The sequence below is a fragment of the Montipora foliosa genome, chromosome 11, assembly GCF_036669935.1.
Source record: "Montipora foliosa isolate CH-2021 chromosome 11, ASM3666993v2, whole genome shotgun sequence".
Taxonomy (NCBI): Eukaryota; Metazoa; Cnidaria; class Anthozoa; order Scleractinia; family Acroporidae; genus Montipora; species Montipora foliosa.
Genome location: NC_090879.1, coordinates 5188374 through 5209451, shown reverse-complemented (window position 1 = coordinate 5209451; position 21078 = coordinate 5188374). Strand labels below are relative to the sequence as shown.

The following is a 21078-nucleotide window of genomic DNA, read 5'->3' as shown; positions in this document are numbered from 1 at the left end:
CTTGCTGGTGGTTTTTTCTGCTTGAACTTATTTTAGCGGATCTAGTACTATCCGCAACATCCGCAAAAATTAAACCCCGCGAAATAAAAGGGCTACAAAGGAAACTCCCGGGTTTGCAAAACCATTTGGTGCAAACGAAAACCAAAAAAAAAATTGTCCTGTCATCAGATGTAACTGAAAAGAAGATAAATTTTGAAGCGGTGCCAACACGTTCAGTCCTTCCTTATTGTGTGGTAGAAACGTTTGCTTAGTGCAACTCTAGACATGCATGACATGCAGGAAAACGTCCGTCAGAACAATTTGCAGTTAGGTGTTTTTTGCGGACTATTTTAGTTAAAGGGGCTATGTCACGTTATTTTAGAGTGTTTCGGGAAAATCTTTAGTTAATCACGAGTTTAAAACTTGAAAATGGTAATGTGGAATTTCTTTACCGATAAAATTATCTTTACGTCAAAAACGAAATGATGCTGAGAAAGAAACGACCTTTATCCAGGGAACTTGTCATAATTTGAAAAACATCGGGCCGACTTTTTTCAAGATTACCCAAATGTAATCCGTTTCAATCTTGTACATTTATGTCCATCCATGCTTCTCTTTCCTTTTGTAGTATTTTTTATGTCGTTCAACAGTTGTAAGTGGTTCTTGCAATATTTCATCCTGTTTTTTGGGCATTTTGGGGGGAAAAGGAAAGGAAAGCAACATATCAAGTGTCCAGTCGTTCTAGCCCTAATTGGGGATACTGTAAACTGGAATTAACTATTAATGCAAATCAAATCGAGTGCTCTCATCACTGCGCTATCGCTGCACCCCAATCATAGATTTGAGTGACATAGCCCCTTTAAAGACGAAACGAGTGAGTTTCACTCAAGAGCGAGTTTTGCCTCTTTGAACTGAATTTATTACCAAAGCTTTAAAAAGTGAAAGACTTCAAAACAGGACACGACATTACAAAATAATTATACGTGTGAACGTGTGAGCCAAAGGGCCATTTGTGGTATACAGTGTGGGTGACCCCACAAACGGTCTTCATCACCCCCTCCCCATCCCCCCACCACCCAACCACCCAACTCAGTGCCTTCTGTTTTCGTGCAACACGTACCACATGCAACCCAGTTTACACTCATGCAGCGTCTAGTTCTTAAATAAAACTAGATGCTTCCGTGAAGCATACACTGGGTTGGCTGTGGTACGTGTTACAGAAAATTAGAAGGCACTGAATTGTGTGGTATTGAAATACAGCATTCCAGTCTCTGAAGAATAACAAATAAAAGAGAAGCGAGAGACTTTGGCTTCTGGGCTGATAATTTTCAAGTTCCCTCACAACTTCTTTTCACCACAAGTGTGCCCTCTGAGCATCTGACAGCTTTGTAATACTAAAGTTCACTGAAGTTAGGCCCTGTTTAGCGGGGTTAGTGTCAGGATGGGAGACCAAAACAATAAACCCCTCATTAAACAGAAGAATCTGACCGAAAATACTATTAACGCTAACAAATGCGAACTCAGCAAGGTACAGATTTTGTTAGCTTGCTTTATGCAAAACAAATATTGATGCAAAAGCAAATAACTATTGATACACAGTTTTTAGAAAGAGCAGAAGGAAGTTTCCGGGACGGTCGATCGAGAATAAAATATTTACGACATGAAAACAACATTAATTTTGAACCGTGAATATAGAGTATAAAAAGTTACGATCTGCGACAAACATTTTGGGGATTTTTGCTATGTTCAAGTAAATCGCAAAATCGAAAGTGACATGGCCGGAATTCAGCGGGCGCCGTGATTAAGTTACCGCGGCATGTTTACTCGCCAAACAGTGAAGCATCTGTGTGAAATGATGGCAAGATATCCGGTTTTTGTAAGTTTCCTTTTCTGTCAAGTGTTATAAAGTTTGACAATGAAATGAGCGAAGTCAAAACAAAGATCACAATTGCCCAACTCTTGTTTATGCAAAGTCAAAATTTACTCTCCAAGACGCGTTCGACGTTATTTATCACCAGGTAATTTCATCATTTTGGAAATGGCAGCTACTTTATTATTCATCTGCGTCACAATTTTTCACTGATTTTGGGGCTCATTTTGTTGAAACTCAAGCACGCTTCCAACAGGCCTGTGAACCCTTCCTGCTTACAGAGCAATACTAAAAAACTTCTCCCATATCACATTTCAACCTTTAGCTCGGAAATTCAATACACAACATGATATTATAATTCACAAAGGCAGAAAATACCACAGAATCTTTTTCCAGCGAAAAATGTATTGAAACAAACAACATATTTGCTCTTAGAGGCGAAAACCTTTTCCTATTTCATTGCGTGCGTGAAGGCAAAAAACTCAATCGTGTCAAATTACCATGTACTTCAGGTAAATACAGCTCACCTTGATTTCGCCTCGACGGGTGATAGATTGTTGTCGAAGTCCATTACTCGTCGCTTTTAAGATTCCGCCGACTGTATATCCAATTGACTTGCCATTATTGAGCTTCATAAGGGTACATTTTGTTCAAAGATCCACTAAAACGCCATTCGCGTTACATGACTTTCGACGCCATTGCCGGTTAAGTTAATCGTTCTGTGTCCACCAGAGAAATCTACGCATTTCCCACTACCCTCTCGATCCCAAGAAAATACGCGCAGAAGGCTCTATGCACAAAGCCACCACTTAGCAGGGGAGTGACAGGCAAGACTTTTACCAACACGGAAAAAAATAAAACGAAATGCTTCCGTGAAGCATACACTGGGTTGGCTGTGGTACGTGTTACAGAAAATCAGAAGGCACTGAATTGTGTGGTATTGAAATACAGCATTCCAGTCTCTGAAGAATAACAAATAAAAGAGAAGCAAGGAAACATTGGCTTCTGGGCTGACATGTTGATAATTTTCAAGTTCCCTCACAACTTCTTTTCACCGCAAGTGTGCCCTCCTGAGCATCTGACAGCTTTGCAATACTAAAGTTCACTGAAGTTAAGCCCTGTTTAGCGTTCGCGTTACATGACTTTCGACGCCATTGCAGGCTAAGTTAATGATTCTACTGTGTCCACCAGAGAAATCTTCGAAGTTCCACTACCCTCTCGATCCTAAGAAAATACGCGCAGAAGGCTCTATGCACAAAGACACCTACTTACCAGGGGAGTGACAGGCAAGACTTTTACCGACACGGGAAAAAAAAAACTAAAATAAATAAATATAATAAAAAAAATAAAACAAACAAACTAAACGCAGACCTCGACTGGGTTTGCCAAAGGCAACCCAGTAATAAAAACTGCGATTTTCATAATTCTGCGGAATCTCATCTTCAAGTGCCAACGGCCACGCGTTTTGGCTTCCATCGATAAAACTTCCGACCCCAAATCAATTGATGCGTGACATAACCTACCAATCAGTATCTTTGGTTCCTATGGTACATTCGACGCCGATGATCGATGGAAAACGATGGAATCTAGAGGATTCTTTTTAACTGAAGATCCTCTGAAAAAATATCATAATGATAAATTTGGAGCTGTGAACTCCGGAGGCGGAGTCGATCTTCCAGGTTATGTTCGGGAATTTGATTGATGGAAGCCAAAACGCAGTTTGGCGCTAAGCGCTTAAGGGTGACATTCCGCAGAATCGTGAAAATAGCAATAAACGAGATTGCTTACACACAGATCGAATATTTCACCTCCCTTTGTAGACGGATGGACAAGGAAGACTTAACGTTTGTTCTAGATTCACCTGAAATCGCGAAAAAGGGGATTTAAAAAACGATTTGTACGCGATGAATGTTGTTTACAGGTTACGCTTTTATCGCGTTTTGACCACAAACGCCTTTAAAGTGCGCATGCCTTTCGTGGTGTTTATCAAATTAGAGGGCGCATCGCGTTTCCTGCATTTGTAATTAATTGCCCAACATTTCAGTATTGGGTAGCGAAGTTAGACACGTGCTTATGCGCTGAATGGCCTTAAGCCAAGATGTTTCGCTACATGAACACTGTGCATGCTTCTGTTTTCGATCAAACCAATTTCCCTTTTATTTTCTTGAACACAACGAAAGTATGCGACGTTCAGCCGACTTTCTAACATGCAAGATAACATCGAGCAACGTTTCCTCACCCCTGGGGTATCCTCATCTCCAGGTTACCAGCGGGCGCTATGCTCAAATATGAGAACACATAAGCATGTGAGAACATCCCGGATTCATCCTCTCCAACATGCTTGCCCACAAATATAGGAAATAAGGTTTGGGTAAACTTTAAATAGGAGAAGGGGGAGGGGGGGAGAGGGACATCGGAGCCTTAGCTAAGAAGGACTTCTGGTACCTCTCTTTCAGATGTTGAAAGAAGATGTTTTGATTGGAATCTCGGTAAGACAAACACTGTTCAACACTATTTCACATTTCCGAGTAAATCTTACGAATATATATTTTTTTCCCGCTTTTGTATCCTCAGTATGCTCTCACGGTGATGGAGGCGGCGCTCAACGACACAATGACTGCAACACGCTGTCAAATGATACATTCCCTGACAGTTATCTATCAATAGGCTTAGTGACAAAGGCGAATAAAAATCGCCCCCCTCACTTCGTTAAACAATGCAATAAACCTGTTCTGTGTGTGGGTAAGGCCAGAGCACCAAGATGGCTAAAGCGCAAAGCAAACCGGTGTAAAAAAGGTATGTAAATACTTTAGTCGAGTGATGGTAAATGAATTGATTTGTTTTACCTCTAAACTCAAATACGTTTTCCTATTGGAGGATAATGCCTCACGTGCCAAGGGTAAAAACTCACTAACTCCCAAATAAATAAAAGAACTTGAACTGTCCGGACTCGCACTTGATCAGGTTGTGCACCTAATCCACCCTGGCAAGTGTGTATGCCAGCCTGCATGAACAAAAAGTGCTTTGCTGTCATGTAATATTTTGCATTAGTATATTTACATAGGTGAGTATCAAAAAATCTCTGCGCTGATTGGGTGCACTTGAGGTGATAATTGTGTGATAATCACCTAAGAGGTTTTTTTCAACATGGCCGCAAGCCGTTTTATCGAAGTGACAGACGAAAAAAATATTTGTTTTAAAGAAAAAGCTTTTTTTTTAACCAATAATCACCTATGTAATTATACTAAAACAGTTCTTTACCTCGGGCTAGGTTAATATCGGTGAATAAAAACCGATACGAATATTCACCTCGCCTTCTGCGAATAATCATTAAATAAAGTAAAGTCGTAAAGTGGTACCCTTTTATCTGGAAGGTATAACAAAATTCACAACGGAGAGCAGTGAGGTTCTCGAGTTTTCCTTGGGACCAGTCATTTAATGAGTGTTTATTAGCCACAGGATAGGAAAAGGACAGGAAAGCAAGCAGAAAAGACTGGATTCTACTCTTATTTGATTTCTTTGTAAGAATTTTTCATGCACGCGCCGACGCTAAGGGACGTCCCCGTTCTGCTCCTAAATGAGTTCAACTGATGTATCTATGGAAACCAGAGTCCGGGTTTTTGACTCAATGCAAAATGGGGCAAAGTGCTGACTGCTCAACCACCCTTACCCCCCCTAAACCCCCCCCCCCCCCCCAAAAAAAAAGGAAAGCTGATCTAATTGTTTTTGTTGAAAACCTTACTGTATGCTTCCTTTAGGATTTTGTACCAATTTTATTCAATTTCAACGGTCTTTGAAGAGCAAACGTTTTTGGAGCAAATATATACATAGTTGACCATTCCCCGATAGGTGCTTTTCACGGCCAGTGAAACGAACAGATCTAGAACAACAGCTTTAAGAATCCCAACTGGCCGGACTCAAATCAGTTGGCTAGTGCTCAGTTACAAGTTCAGCCGAGAGGCTGAACCAGGGACTGCCAGGATCAAATTCAACGAGTGGTCAGAGCGAGTCTTAAACCCGGCCGGGTCTCTGGGTCGCCTACAGTAGCAGGGAATTTGAGACGCGTATACCTCGATAGGAGAATCCTTCGGTGTAACACCTCGTCGGCCAACTGACTGATCGCCTCGATCATCTGATCTCGGACCTCCAAGAGAAGATGGTGTTATTGATCCACCGGTAGCGTGGTCAGGTCTTGTATGAAAGTTCCCAGATAGGGCACTTGTCGTCGAATGCGCCACGGCACGGTTCTCATCGTTGCACACAATGCTCGCACGCCATGTTCAAACCTTGCCACAGACCACGGCCCGTTTGAGCCATCATGATCTGGCGTCGCTTTTTCAAGGAATGCTTGCGACGGGCCATCTCTTTCAAGGCGTTCCGATGCAGTAGTAGCCATTGAAGGGTAGTGGACGACACTGGAATCTGGCGACGGAGCGTTTTCGTGACCAATTCGCTGATGGCATTGATCTGATCGGCATTGGCCGACTGCAACCGTTCACGACGCGGCTGATGATTGGCTTCTTTCAAGATACTCTGAAGAAACGGGAGTTGACGTTCAATACGCCACGACATGATGAGAAGATCCTTGTGTTTTTTCGGACAGGTTCCCTTTATACTTTTATCGTCGACGTCATCGTGTGGCTGCTTCCAAGCCTTTCTTGACACCGTACCCCGCAGTAGCCCCCACACTGCCTAACGCGGCTGCTTTCCCTGCAGCTATCAGACCGGGAACGGCCAATGCTAACAAAGGCAGGATGCCTCTGTCTTGTCGTCGTCGTTTACCCCTAACTTGTCACGCCCTGGCAAGGCGTCGTTGTCTTTAGATTTTGGGCATGATGAAGAATGGATCCTTGGAGATACGCCTTTCGCCTTTTTATGGGTTACTGACCCAAGACGACGTCTATCTTCGTAGGCGGTGGTGACCGTATTGGAATGAGTGATGTTCCAAATCTGACGTCCATGGGTGCATTGTTGGGCATCTTGAGCCAAGAGATCCATTTGACATCGTAACCCGTCTTGACTCAGCCGACGTCGCTGACGACCACTGCCTCTGATCCCACCTCTACCTCCAATGGGTGATCCGCTGCCGGCGCCACCCTGGCCTCCTCCGGGAGAACCGCCGCCGCCGCTTCCCCGACGACGACGGTCCCTGTTATACCTGCTACTGCCTACACTGCTAGGAGGGGACGGAGGCAGAGGTCTCTGGCGCAGTTGTTTTTGTTCCACGGTCGAACGGGTCGAAGGACCACTGGTCGCATAATCTTGTAAATCTTGATCTGAAATACTATAATCGCGTTGAATCTCAGCCCTTTATTCGGGAGGGATAGTTCCATCCAACAACGAACGCATCATCAAATCCCGTTGAGACACGAGGACATTGGTGTCGAGTCCTTGGGGGTCGAGTCCCAGCTCACTCAACAACTTGTTGCGATCCGGGGAGGGTGCGCCCAGCGTCTCCAAAAACGCCTCCAGCAATGGGCTTCTGGGTGTTCCTAATCCGGCCGACGACGTGCAAGGGGTCGTATCTTGGATGGATCCCACACCGGACGGGATCTGGGCAGTCATGGTCAACCGTTCACTCAAATCTTGGGCTCGGCCTCCACGTCGTTGACGTTTGCGTTGAGCACGATACTGGGCGAGTTCCATGTTCGCAAGGTGATTATGGAAATTCCTAATAATAAAGCTCCAGGATATGATAAAGTTTCAATCTCAGTCATCAAGGACTGTTTGCCTCACACATTGCCTATCATCACAAGTATCATAAACCTGTCGTTGGAGTCGTCCATTTTTTCACGTGCTTGGAAGAACAATAGACCGATCTCGCTCCTCCCAGTACTATCCAAAGTGGCTGAGAAACTTGTTAAACATCAAAGTGGTAACAAGAGATATCATTCCACGGAGACCTCAGCCTTCTGGTCACAGATCACCTTTTCAATGATATTAACAAAAAGAAAGTTACTGCCATGGTACTTATTGATTTAAGTGAGGCCTTCGATAGCATCTGTCATTCTATCTAACTAAACAAGCTCCAGGCACTAGGAACATCTAAGAATGCCCTACATTGGTTCCAAATCCATCTTACAGAAAGGAAACAAACTATTCGCGTTGGAACATCAACATCCTCGCCATTAACTGTAACTCACGCTGTCCCACAAGGTCTCATCTCGGGAGCCTTGTTATTCAGTTTATATATGAATGACTTTCCTGATGCTATCAAAATTTGCTCAGTTGAGTCTTATGTTGATGACACAAAGCTTTTCTTATCCTTTGCAACTAATGACAACGTCAATGCTCTTAGTCAGATTGGTCAAGACCTTAACAAAGTAGCAGAGTTTTGTTGCACTAATCGGCTACTCATCAATCCTCAAAAAACGAAGTTCATGCTTTTTGGAACAAGACAGTTGGTTGGAAGATTGAGTGGTATTACTATCTCCTTCCTTGGTAAAGAGTTATCTCCATCGCCCTCTTGCAAAGATTTGGGAGTGATATTTGATAGCCACCTATCGTTTAATGACCACATAGATTACTTATCATCTTCGTTGTTAGGTTTGTGCCAAATCAACAGAGTCGGACACCTGTTTACGAAAGACGTCCTTTTAGTTATCCTGAATTCTTTAATATTTTGTAAGCTGTTCTACTGTTCAACTGTGTGGTCAAGAGCTACACAACAGAACATTCGCAAGCTGCAGCTATTACAGAACTTTGCTGCTAGAATATTAACTGGCAAAAGAAAGTATGACCACATCTCACCATCCCTAAAGGAACTCAGTTAGCTGCCCATAAATGAAATGCTACAGCTCAGAGACGTCACTACGGTAAACAAATTTCTACATGGCCTCACTCCAAATTACCTTGAAACCAAGTTGGTCAAGCGCTCCACCATCTATCGCTACAACACCAGGCAAAAGAATAACATCAAAAGTATCTTTAAAAGAACATCAATAGCTCAGAGGTCCTTCTTTGATCATTTCATATCCTCATGTGTGATGACACCAAAAACAATTCAAATGTTACTAGTTTCAAACGTTCCGCCCAACGTGAATTGTGGGCCCGTTTATAAATTAATTGCAGTTTTATATTTTAATAATTTATCTATTTTTCCCTTACATTATACTTCATCAGTATTTATAATACTTATATTTTTGTAAATTGGTATTGAAAATCCCTTTTGGGATATACTAATAAATGTAATGTATTGTATTGTATTGATATTGCAAGGGGTTCCGTTTCCACTGAAATTGATCAAACGGCGATCCGGCATGCGAAGACGAGGAGACAGCACTCATCGGCGTTCGTACACCACTGTCGGACCGTCCTGTTGCGTCACATGACTGAACAATGCAACCGGAATCGATCGTCTGAAGCAGGATGAAGATCGATCATTATATACCCGTAGGGTCATTGCATGCATGCATCAAAAAGTTTTAGGACGTGTCTCCATCGATCCGGAAAAGCTTGGAGGGGCAAGGCACGAAATCCCGTTTGATCCCTCGGATTCTTGAAGACGATCACGTAATGAGAATTCCACGAAATGGTCTTGGCAAATTTCCCACGTGGAAACAGATCTTGACACAATTACATGGCCGTGATGTTTGGATGATGCGATTCACGCGTGAAGAGATGCAACACGCCTTTGTCGTTGCCTCCTTCGTCCGTGAGATTGTCCAAGACCAACACCCTGCCTTAGGTCGAACCAAACAATTGTTGAAGATCGTCGACTTCGGGTATGCCTGGGTGAAAATACATGGATTTGTTTATAAATGTTATCATTGTAGACAAAATATGACTCTCTATATTTAAATTTAACCGTTCGTTTCATGTTATCAGTTATGTTTATCCGTCGAAGACAGTAGACTGCCAGCCGAAATCTTATATTTTTAAAAAATTATATCAGAGTTTTACTATGATTAATCCTGGTAACGGATCCTCGATATTTTTTAAGGATATCGTTTGTTACTTTCAGAAGCGACGTTTCAGTACTGTGGTTTTCCCTGTAAGCAGACTGTGCAACCGGGTATAAGTTGTTACTAACCAAGTGTCTATGAATCTGGATGAATACGGCCCTCTCAATGAATTTTCGACAAAAGACAAGTTACTCACAGGGCGGAAGTTCTTAAATATGATATCAAGACCAGGTTTCTTTTCTTGGTAGTAGGAAAACTAGAACCTCTTTCCAAATGTCAGGAAAACATCCGGACTGCAGAGAAAGGTTGATAATTTTTATCAGAGCTGGGAGAAGAACTTCGCATTTGCTTACCAATATGTATGGCATAGGATCAAGAGGGCAGGATTTAAGGGCGGACTTCTGGATGCTCTGTTTGACATCACTAGCTGACAGCACCTTAAAGGCAGGGAACGATGGCACAGACTCAACGAGAACAGCGGACGGAGTGTTATCTCCTACCTTTGAATCAGTCTGATCGGTGTCGAACTGCCTACGGATGGTTTCTATCTTCTGAACAAAGTATTTTGCTAAGTCGTTAGAAAACTGAGTTGCATTGTCCAGATGAGGTGGGACACCATCATCCACTATGCGGTTGAAAAAGCGCTGACTAGCACAGAATAGTTTTCTTTGATTAGCACTATTCTCGTCTATAAAGTTACTGTAAAACTCCCTCCGAATCTTATTCATAACACGGGTGGTAGCATTACGTTTTGCTTTAAAACAGCAAGATCGGAGTACTTGAGGTTGGACTAACACAGAGAACGTATTTCAATGTAAAAATGTCTATTTTTGAAGGGTTATTGCCGGCTATTTAAACGTATTAAGTCTAAATGAGTGGTCCAGTATGGCAACACAGGCAGGCAAAGAACTTTCGATTCGGAGAAACGTTTTCTAGGCCGTACTTTCTCTTTAACCGCAATCTCGACCCCAGAGTTCTTCTCTTGACTGAGAGAGGAAGAGCTCTGGGGAACCCTGAAACAAATATCTTCTCATTGGTTTTCGTGAAGAATAATCAAAAGCGTCTCTAATTGGTGCATTCGTGTTAGCACGAGGAGCTAGCAGGCGCAGTAAAGTTCAAATAGCCAATTTTTGGCTATAAGAACCCTACGGCGCATGTTCTCCTAAATAAAGTTTCCCAGAGCCTTGGGTCTACCCTAGGCTCTGGTGACGAGAATGCTTTAACCCCGTTTCTGTCACCGTTGACAGCGAAATTTGTTACGACAATGATTATTGGTTGAATAAAGGCAATTGAAATTCCTTTTAGAATTTTAGTGGCTTACTAGTAAAAAACACTAAAATGAAAGCCTTACATCGGAGACTTTGTTGCTCTAAGAACAGAGTCTTAGCAAGGGAAAATTTGTGAGCCCATTTAAGCCTGCGTTAACTTCATTAAATCTTCAGGATAGGAATTTTACAGCATACAACTTCTAAATACAGTTTCCAGTCGTGTAATAAATCTCTTATTGACCAAGCTTGCTCGGGCCGTACTGGGAGACTTTGTACCCTCAGTGCGCTCGGTCCGCACTATCAAGACCTCGGGCCGATATTCTTCCAGTACGGCTCTCACCCTAGGTCAATAAGATATATATAAACCGCAAATTAATGTCACGGACAACAGCAAAATACATTTTGTCTTCTCTCCAGCAATCTCAACACGATTTTCTGGGTTTGTGATTTAGGTTGATTTTCCAGAAAGAAGTGGGAGGGGAGGGAAATGAAATTCACTTTAGATCTCGGGGAATTTTTAGGAAATTCTATCTTGTCTTATCCCTTTGGTGGTGTTTTCGGGCAGTAAATTAGGGAAAACGCTGTTATAGTGCGCATGCTTTCGTGGTGTTTATCAAATTAGAGGGCTCATCGCGTTTCCTGCATTTCTAATTGCCCAACATTTCAGTATTGGGTAGCGAAGTTAGACACGTGCTTATGCTTACGGTTTCGATCAAACCAATTGCCCTTTTATTTTCTTGAGCACAACAAAAGTATGCGACGTTCAGCCGACTTTCTAACATGCAAGATAACATCGAGCAACGTTTCCTCATCCCTTGGGTATCCTCATCCCCAGATTAACCGCGGGCGCTATGCACAAATATGAGAACACATAAGAATGTGAGAACATCCCGGATTCATGCTCTCCAACATGCTTGCCCACAAATATAGGAAACAAGGTTTGGGTAAACTTTAAATAGGAGAGGGGGTGGGGGGGGGAGGGAAATCGGAGCCTTAGCTAAGAAGGACTTCTGATACCTCTCTTTCAGATGTTGAAAGAAGATGTTTTGATTGGAATCACGGTAAGACTCAGACACTGTTCCACATTATTTTACATTTCACTCACATTTCCGAGTCAATCTTACAAATATATTATTTTCGCGGTTTTGCATCCTCAGTATGCTCTCACGGTGGTGGAGGCGGCGCTCAACGGCACAATGACTGCGACACGCTGTCAAATGATACATTCCCTGACAGTTATCTACCAATAGGCTTAGTGACAGAGGGGAATAAATCTCACCACCCTCACTTCGTTAAACACTGCAATATATCTGTTCTGTGTATGGGTAAGGCCATAGCACCAAGATGGCTAAAGTGCAAATTAAACCGGTGCAAAAAAGGTATGTAAATACTTTAGTCGAGTGATGGCAATTGAATTGATTTGTTATACCTCTAAACTCAAATGCGTTTTCCTATTGGAGGAGAATGCGTCTCGTGCCAAGGGTAAAAACTTACTAACTCCCAAGAAAAATAAAACAACTTCACTGTCCGGACTCGGACTTGATCAGGTTGTGCACCTAATCCACCCTTGCAAGTGCGTATGCTAGCCCGCGTGAACAAAAAGTGCTTTGCTGTCATGTAATATTTTGCATTAGTAGATTTACATAGGTGAGTATTAAAAATTCTCTGCGCTGATTGGTTGCACTTGAGGTGATAATTGTGTGATAATCACCTAGGAGGTTTATTTCAAAATGGCCGCAAGCCGTTTTGTCGAAGTGACAGACGAAAAAGCATATATTTTTTTTCAAGTAATCACCTATGTAATTATACTAAAACAATTATTCACCTCGGGCTAGGTTAATATCGGTGAATAAAAACCGAGACGAATATTCATCTCGCCTTCTGTGAATAATCATTAAATAAAGTAAAGTCGTAAGGTGGTACCCTTTTATCTGGAAGGTATAACAAAAAATTCATAACAGAGAGCAGTGAGGTTCTCGAGTTTCCTTTGGGGCCAGTCATTTAATAAGTGTTTATTAGCCACAGGATGGGCACGTTAGTTGATAAAAGGAAAGCAAGCAGAAAAGACTGGATTCTACTCTTATTTGATTTCTTTGTAAGAATTTTTCATGCACGCGCCGACGCTAAGGGACGTCCCCGTTCTGCTCCTAAATGAGTTCAACTGATGTATCTATGGAAACCAGAGTCCGCGTTTTTGACTCAATGCAAAATGGGGCAAAGTGCTGACTGTTCAACCACCCTTACCCCCTCCCCCCCCCCCCCAAAAAAAAAGGAAAGGTGATCTAATTGTTTTTGTTAAAAACCTTACTGTATGCTTCCTTTAGGATTTTGTACCAATTTTATTCAATTTCCACGGTCTTTGAAGAGCAAACGTTTTTGGAGCAAATATATACATAGTTGACCATTCCCCGATAGGTGCTTTTCACGGCCAGTGAAACGAACAGATCTAGAACAACAGCTTTAAGAATCCCAACTGGCCGGACTCAAATCAGTTGGCTAGTGCTCAGTTACAAGTTCAGCCGAGAGGCTGAACCAGGGACTGCCAGGATCAAATTCAACGAGTGGTCAGAGCGAGTCTTAAACCCGGCCGGGTCTCTGGGTCGCCTACAGCAGCAGTGAATTTGAGACGCGTATACTTCGATAGGAGAATCCTTCGGTGTAACACCTCGTCGGCCAATTGACTGATCGCCTCCGGCGATCATCTGATCTCGGACCTCCAAGAGAAGATGGTGTTATTGATCCACCGATAGCGTGGTCAGGTCTTGTATGAAAGTGCCCAGATAGGGCACTTGTCGTCGAATGCGCCACGGCACGGTTCTCATCGTTGGACACAATGCTCGCACGCCATGTTCAAACCTTGCCACAGACCACGGCCCGTTTGAGCCATCATGATCTGGCGTCGCTTTTTCAAGGAATGCTTGCGACGGGCCATCTCTCTCAAGGCGTTCCGATGCGGTCGTAGCCATTGAAGGGTGGTGGACGACACTGGAATCTGGTGACGGAGCGTTTTCATGACCAATTCGCTGATGGCATTGATCTGATCGGCATTGGCCGACTGCAACCGTTCACGACGCGGCTGATGATTGGCTTCTTTCAAGATGCTCTGAAGAAACGGGAGTTGACGTTCAATACGCCACGACATGATGAGACGATCCTTGGGTTTTTTCGGACAGGTTCCCTTTATACTTTTATCGTCGACGTCATCGGGTGGCTGCTTTCAAGCCTTTCTTGACACCTTACCTCGCAGGAGCTTCCACACTGCCTAACGCGGCTGCTTTCCCTGCAGCTATCAGACCAGGAACGGCCAATGCTAATAAAGGCAGGATGCCTCTGTCTTGTCGTCGTCGTTTCCCTCTAACTTGTCACGCCCTGGCAAGGCGTCGTTGTCTTTAGATTTTGGGCATGATGAAGAATGGATTCGTGGAGATACGCCTTTCGCTTTTTTATGGGATACTGACCCAAGACGACGTCTATCTTCGTAGGCGGTGGTGACCGTATTGGAATGAGTGATGTTCCAAATCTGACGTCCATGGGTTCATTGTTGGGCATCTTGAGCCAAGAGATCCATTTGACATCGTAATCCAACTTTACTCAGCCGACGTCGTCGACGACCACTGCCTCTGATCCCACCGCTACCTCCAATGGGTGGTCCGCTACCGGCGCCACCCTGGCCTCCTCCGGGAGAACCGCCGCCGCCGCCGCTTCCCCGTCGACGACGGTCCCTGTTATACCTGCTACTGCCTACACTGCTAGGAGGGGACGGAGGCAGAGGTCTCTGGCGCGGTTGTTTTTGTTCCACGGTCGAACGGGTCGAAGGACCACTGGTCGCATAATCTTGTAAATCTTGATCTGAAATACTATAATCGCGTTGAATCTGAGCCCTTTATTTGGGAGGGATACTTCCATCCAACAATGAACGCATCATCAAACCCGTTGAGACACGAGGACATTGGTGTCGAGTCCTTGGGGGTCGAGTCCCATCTCACTCAACAGCTCGTTAGGATCCGGGGAGGGTGCACCCAGTGTCTCCAATAACGCCTCCAGCAATGGGCTTCTGGGTGTCCCTAATCCGCCGACGACGTGCACATTGTTTTATATTCCTGCTATGTTCTTTCTTACCGGTGCTGAATGATCTTTTTGTTTCACCAATGTAACCCCATGGACAAGATAAGCAAGAGATTTTGTAAACAACATTGCATTGATCGTCTTTAGGAGGTCGAAACTTGGGGGCAGGGAATTCCTGTTGGAGAGTTTTAATTGGCTTTTTAGTGACGTGAATGTCATGGATTTGCCTGAGTGGCTCAGTAATGCCTTTAATGTAGGGAAGGATCGCAAAGTTCTGTCGATTCGTTGGTCAGCCCATTTGAAGAACATAGTGACTAATTCCTCAGGTGTTGGTGATGTCGATGTTGAAGATTTCTTTCTTATAATATCAGAAGTGATTTTTGGTAACCATTAGACTGTCGTGCGGCGCTAATTCAAGCAGTTTCACGGGATTTACCAGATTCAGAGTTGGGAAGGTTTAAGGCCCTGTGTCGAAGTGTCGCAGCAGCGCTAATTTTATGTTTTTTGTCGTGATGAGAGTCGAAATCGAGGTTTCCGATAGACGTCAACACTGAGCTTCCCAGAATCGCCCGAAGCGAGGGTGTCAAGTAATGACAACTGTTTATTGGATTGATATTCGATGGTGAAGGGGTTATGCGGGTCGATAGAATTCAGTGAATTGTGGAAGGAGGAGACTGTATCCTTTTTAATAATGCAGAAACTGTCGTCTACATAACGCCTCCATCGCCCCATCTAAGGTAATCCAAGAGAGTCCTGGATTCCAGATTCCCCGCTGTGGATTCCGGATTCTGGATTCCGGATTCCGGATTCCATGTCTGTGGATTCCGGATTCCACGCTGTGGATTCCGGATTCCATGTCTCTGGATTCCGGATTCCATGGATTCCATTAGCTGGATTCCGGATTCCACAGACCAAAACTACCTGGATTTCGGATTCCGGATTACCTTACATGGGGCGACTTCCAAACTTTCGGCAGAAAAGGAGTTGAATCGATTGCTGTTTCTTCGATTTCCTCCATACACAAGTTGGCCGCTACGGGGCTGACAGGACTACCCATAGCACATCCATGGATTTCTTTATAATGTTATCATTGTAGACAAAATATCACTCTCTATATTTAAATAATTTAACGGTTCGTTTCATGTTATCAGTTATGTTTATCCGTCGAAAACAGTAGACTGCCAGCCGAAATCTTATATTTTTTAAAAATTATACCAGAGAACGCCTATTCAATTTTACTATGATTAATCCTGGTAACGGATCCTCAATATTTTTTAAGGATATCGTTTGTTACTTTCAGAAGCGCCGTTTCAGTACTGTGGTTTTCCCTGTAAGCAGACTGTGCAACCGGGTATAAGTTGTTACTAACCAAGTGTCTATGAATCTGGTTGAATACGGCCCTCTCAATGAGTTTTCGACAAAAGACAAGTTACTCACAGGGCGGAAGTTCTTAAATATGATATCAAGACCAGGTTTCTTTTCTTGGTAGTAGGAAAACTAGAACCTCTTTCCAAATGTCAGGAAAACATCCGGACTGCAGAGAATTGATAATGTTTGTCAGAGCTGAGAGAAGAACTTCGCATTTGCTTACCAATATGGATGGCATAGGATCAAGAGGGCAGGATTTAAGGGCGGACTTCCAGATGCTCTGTTGAACATCACTAGCTGACAGCACCTTAAAGGCAGGGAACGATGGCACAGACTCAACGAGAACAGCGGACGGAGTGTTATCTCCTACCTTTGAATCAGTCTGATCGGTGTCGAACTGCCTACGGATGGTTTCTATCTTCTGAACAAAGTATTTTGCTAAGTCGTTAGAAAACTGAGTTGCATTGTCCAGATGAGGTGGGACACCATCATCCACTATGCGGTTGAAAAAGCGCTGACTAGCACAGAATAGTTTTCTTTGATTAGCACTATTCTCGTCTATAAAGTTACTGTAAAACTCCCTCCGAATCTTATTCATAACACGGGTGGTAGCATTACGTTTTGCTTTAAAACAGCAAGATCGGAGTACTTGAGGTTGGACTAACACAGAGAACGTATTTCAATGTAAAAATGTCTATTTTTGAAGGGTTATTGCCGGCTATTTAAACGTATTAAGTCTAAATGAGTGGTCCAGTATGGCAACACAGGCAGGCAAAGAACTTTCGATTCGGAGAAACGTTTTCTAGGCCGTACTTTCTCTTTAACCGCAATCTCGACCCCAGAGTTCTTCTCTTGACTGAGAGAGGAAGAGCTCTGGGGAACCCTGAAACAAATATCTTCTCATTGGTTTTCGTGAAGAATAATCAAAAGCGTCTCTAATTGGTGCATTCGTGTTAGCACGAGGAGCTAGCAGGCGCAGTAAAGTTCAAATAGCCAATTTTTGGCTATAAGAACCCTACGGCGCATGTTCTCCTAAATAAAGTTTCCCAGAGCCTTGGGTCTACCCTAGGCTCTGGTGACGAGAATGCTTTAACCCCGTTTCTGTCACCGTTGACAGCGAAATTTGTTACGACAATGATTATTGGTTGAATAAAGGCAATTGAAATTCCTTTTAGAATTTTAGTGGCTTACTAGTAAAAAACACTAAAATGAAAGCCTTACATCGGAGACTTTGTTGCTCTAAGAACAAAGTCTTAGCAAGGGAAAATTTGTGAGCCCATTTAAGCCTGCGTTAACTTCATTAAATCTTCAGGATAGGAATTTTACAGCATACAACTTCTAAATACAGTTTCCAGTCGTGTAATAAATCTCTTATTGACCAAGCTTGCTCGGGCCGTACTGGGAGACTTTGTACCCTCAGTGCGCTCGGTCCGCACTATCAAGACCTCGGGCCGATATTCTTCCAGTACGGCTCTCACCCTAGGTCAATAAGATATATATAAACCGCAAATTAATGTCACGGACAACAGCAAAATACATTTTGTCTTCTCTCCAGCAATCTGAACACGATTTTGTGGGTTTGTGATTTAGCCTGATTTTCCAGAAAGAAGTGGGAGGGGAGGGAAATGAAATTCACTTTAGATCTCAGGGAATTTTTAGCAAATTTTATTTTGTTTTATCCCTTTGTTGGTGTTTTTGGCCAGTAAATTAGGGAAATAAATTAAGGTTGAGCTACAGAAAGAATTAAAGTAGAAAAACTAATACTGCAAAGGAAGAGGATTCTTGATGTCCAAAAAACCGTCTTGGTGCTGTATTACAGTGCTTATCGGCAGTCATAATTTCAATAATAATGGCCGTTTTCACACTGAAGACGAACAAATGGTCCTAATGTTTGGTCGACTAATTAACAATTAGCCCTTGCGGGCTACGGGTCAATAGCCCATGAGGCGGCCTTGTACATGATGGTCCCCAGTGTGAATAGCATTAATAATTAACAATTAGACCCGTAGCCCGCAAGGGCTACAGGTCAATAGCCCGTTCGGCTTCGCCTCATGGGCTATTGACCCGCGGCCATTGAGGGCGAAGGGTCTAATTGTTTTAGTATCACCCAACTAGTTGAACAGAAAAGGCAATAATAAAGTTAGCAAATGCAAGTTAAAGAAATATTTATTTGGGACTAAAACGAAAGAAAGCGTCACGCTTTTCGCTACTCGAGGACTATTACTAATAGTCCTCTAGTAGCGTAGCCAATCAAAATTTAGGATTTGCATTAGTCCACTAGTTCGGTGATACTAATAGACCTTATTCATAAATGGCGGTCACATTTATAATTCTTTTGTCCACGTGCAAATTAGCCTACCAAGCCTCATTTTAGAGCAAGAATTCTTTTCAATTCACTGTATGGTATCGAGGTTTGGTAGGTTAATTTGCAGTTCGACAAAAGAATTATAAATTGACCGCCATTTGTGAATAAGGTCTATGTTTATTAAAAACGACCAATTTCGCTGCGGTTGTACTGATGTTATGCGTGAAGGCATGAACCTTTGAAAATTGTGGTCATAGATCCCTTTATTAAAGAACCCAACTCATGAATCTTTTGCCAACGGCCTTTCTTTCTCGCTCTAATTTTTTTTCCAAACCAGATATGTCTTACGTTTTATGTTTATTTTTATTTCCTTGATTAAAGGAAGAAGAAGAAGAAGAAGAAGAAGACCCAAGGTAGAGCTTTATTGAAAAAATAATGAAGTATGAATATTGATGAACATTTATTACCTGTCGAGTGCCTCTTTTTTCCTGTTGGTAGTCACAAATGTGCATACCCCACAGATATTGAATTAAGCTCCGCTCGGATGAATCCAATCTACATTATTTCTAGATCGTGCTTCGTTCTTGTGTGAACATTATTTTGCATAGAACGAATACTCCAATCGACATGCTTCTTCCGAACCAGTTTGTTCAGTCGTTCCCTCGACGTAGAAATGAGATAACATTATAGCCTTCAACGGCAAAACAAAATGAAAAATGCAATCAAGTTTTTAAAAAAAATAGCTATCGTCGTCATGGGGACTTCGCAGTGGCTCCCCATTCAAGTTCTACCCCATTCGAAGGGGCTTAATTTTAATTGACAAATCAGCGTGTTGTGCATCAACGATTGTGATCTTTGTGATGAATTCGCGACTATCTTGTCGAACTTTACAACACTTGAAAGAAAAAAATTTAAAAGAAAACTAACAAAACCCCGGTGTCTTGCCGTCATTTTGTCACAGATGTATCCGTTGTTCGTCAGTTGTTCGTAACACGCAAAGTAACTTTGATCACAGGCAACCGCTAAAATCGATGTCACTTTCGATTTTGCGATTTTACTTGTACAACCAGAAGTACGATAACAGAATTAAATGTAGCAAAAATCTCCCAAAACGTTTTCAGCTGATGGTAACTTTTTTTGTTACATCCATTTAGAAATCACCAGAGATCCTTGCAATCTGGTTGGCTCTCACCAGTTCGATTTATTTCCAAATCGCACTTTTTTTTGCTCTGAATCGCACTATTTCCTCAGCCAATGAGAAAGGAACAATAAAACAAAACAACTAATCAGATTTCAAGGCTTGTTTAAGGTAACCAATCAAATTGCAGGATAATGAAAGACCAAGAATCCATTGTGTGGCGAATTTTGCAGCTTTTGTTCCTAACTGAAGCAATAAAATAGTGGCAATGACTAAAATCCTATTTTAGAGATTAAATAATTATTGTGCGATTTCTAAATGGATTTAATAAAGTGGTAATTGAACTTTGCGACGTGCAATTTTGGTCTGAAATCATACTTGTGCGCTCGTTCGATTTTGAAATCACATGTATGATTTCAGACTAAATTACACTCTACTCAACTCAATTTTTATTATATATTCGCGGCACAAAATTTATGTTGTTTTCATGTCACAAATTTTGTTGCTGATGGCAAATTGTTTTATTCTCGATCGACATTTCCTGAAAATGCTCTGCTTAAAAACTGTATGTCACTGTTTATTTACTTTTACCAAAACTTCTTAGCAGCACGAAGTAAGATATCGCTTTGATGATCCATACGATGTTTTTGAAATTCATATTTAATCAATACATGGTTCGGTTGAAACATCATCCATTGTCAGTTGACAAATGAGAAATAAACTAAAGTTGAGCAATAAATAGTGTAACAAAGTGAGATATAAAATGAATAATTAAGGATGAAGGCGAGAACAGAATAAAAACACCCAACCACGAAACAAAACCGAAAAAACCAAACTGTTTAGGCTAAGAAAAGAAACTAATTAGTATGAAAGGGATAAATTAGGATGTTTGACTTGGGAATTTAAAGATGGCTGCTCCCAAAGGATATGCATGGCTTCTTTGATTTTCAATTGGAAACGTGTGGAAGCAGAGTCGGAGATTTTAAAACAGTCTTCTGAACACCGGGAGCGACAGTTTTCAGAACCTCTCAAGTGCTTAAATATGTGGGAATGTTTGTCGGAGGCGAGATGTTTACGGATGCGAGTGGCGAAATGTCTATTGGTTTCACCAATATAACAGGCATTACAGCCTGCACATGAAAACTTGTAAATGAACATCTCGCCTCCGAACATCTCGCCTC

General features: G+C 42.4%; 1 protein-coding gene across 1 annotated transcript in view; it reads left to right on the top strand.

The window, feature by feature from the left end:
* LOC137976593 (uncharacterized) overlaps positions 1 to 16074 on the top strand; it is a 38750-nt gene extending 22676 nt beyond the window's left edge. The window contains exons 2-6 of the mRNA XM_068823967.1: positions 4306 to 4338; positions 4424 to 4645; positions 12050 to 12082; positions 12179 to 12400; positions 15824 to 16074. Coding sequence (XP_068680068.1) covers positions 4306 to 4338; positions 4424 to 4645; positions 12050 to 12082; positions 12179 to 12400; positions 15824 to 16074 — 761 coding nt within the window. The remainder of the gene's footprint in view (positions 1 to 4305; positions 4339 to 4423; positions 4646 to 12049; positions 12083 to 12178; positions 12401 to 15823) is intronic.
* Positions 16075 to 21078: the final 5004 nt, after the last annotated feature.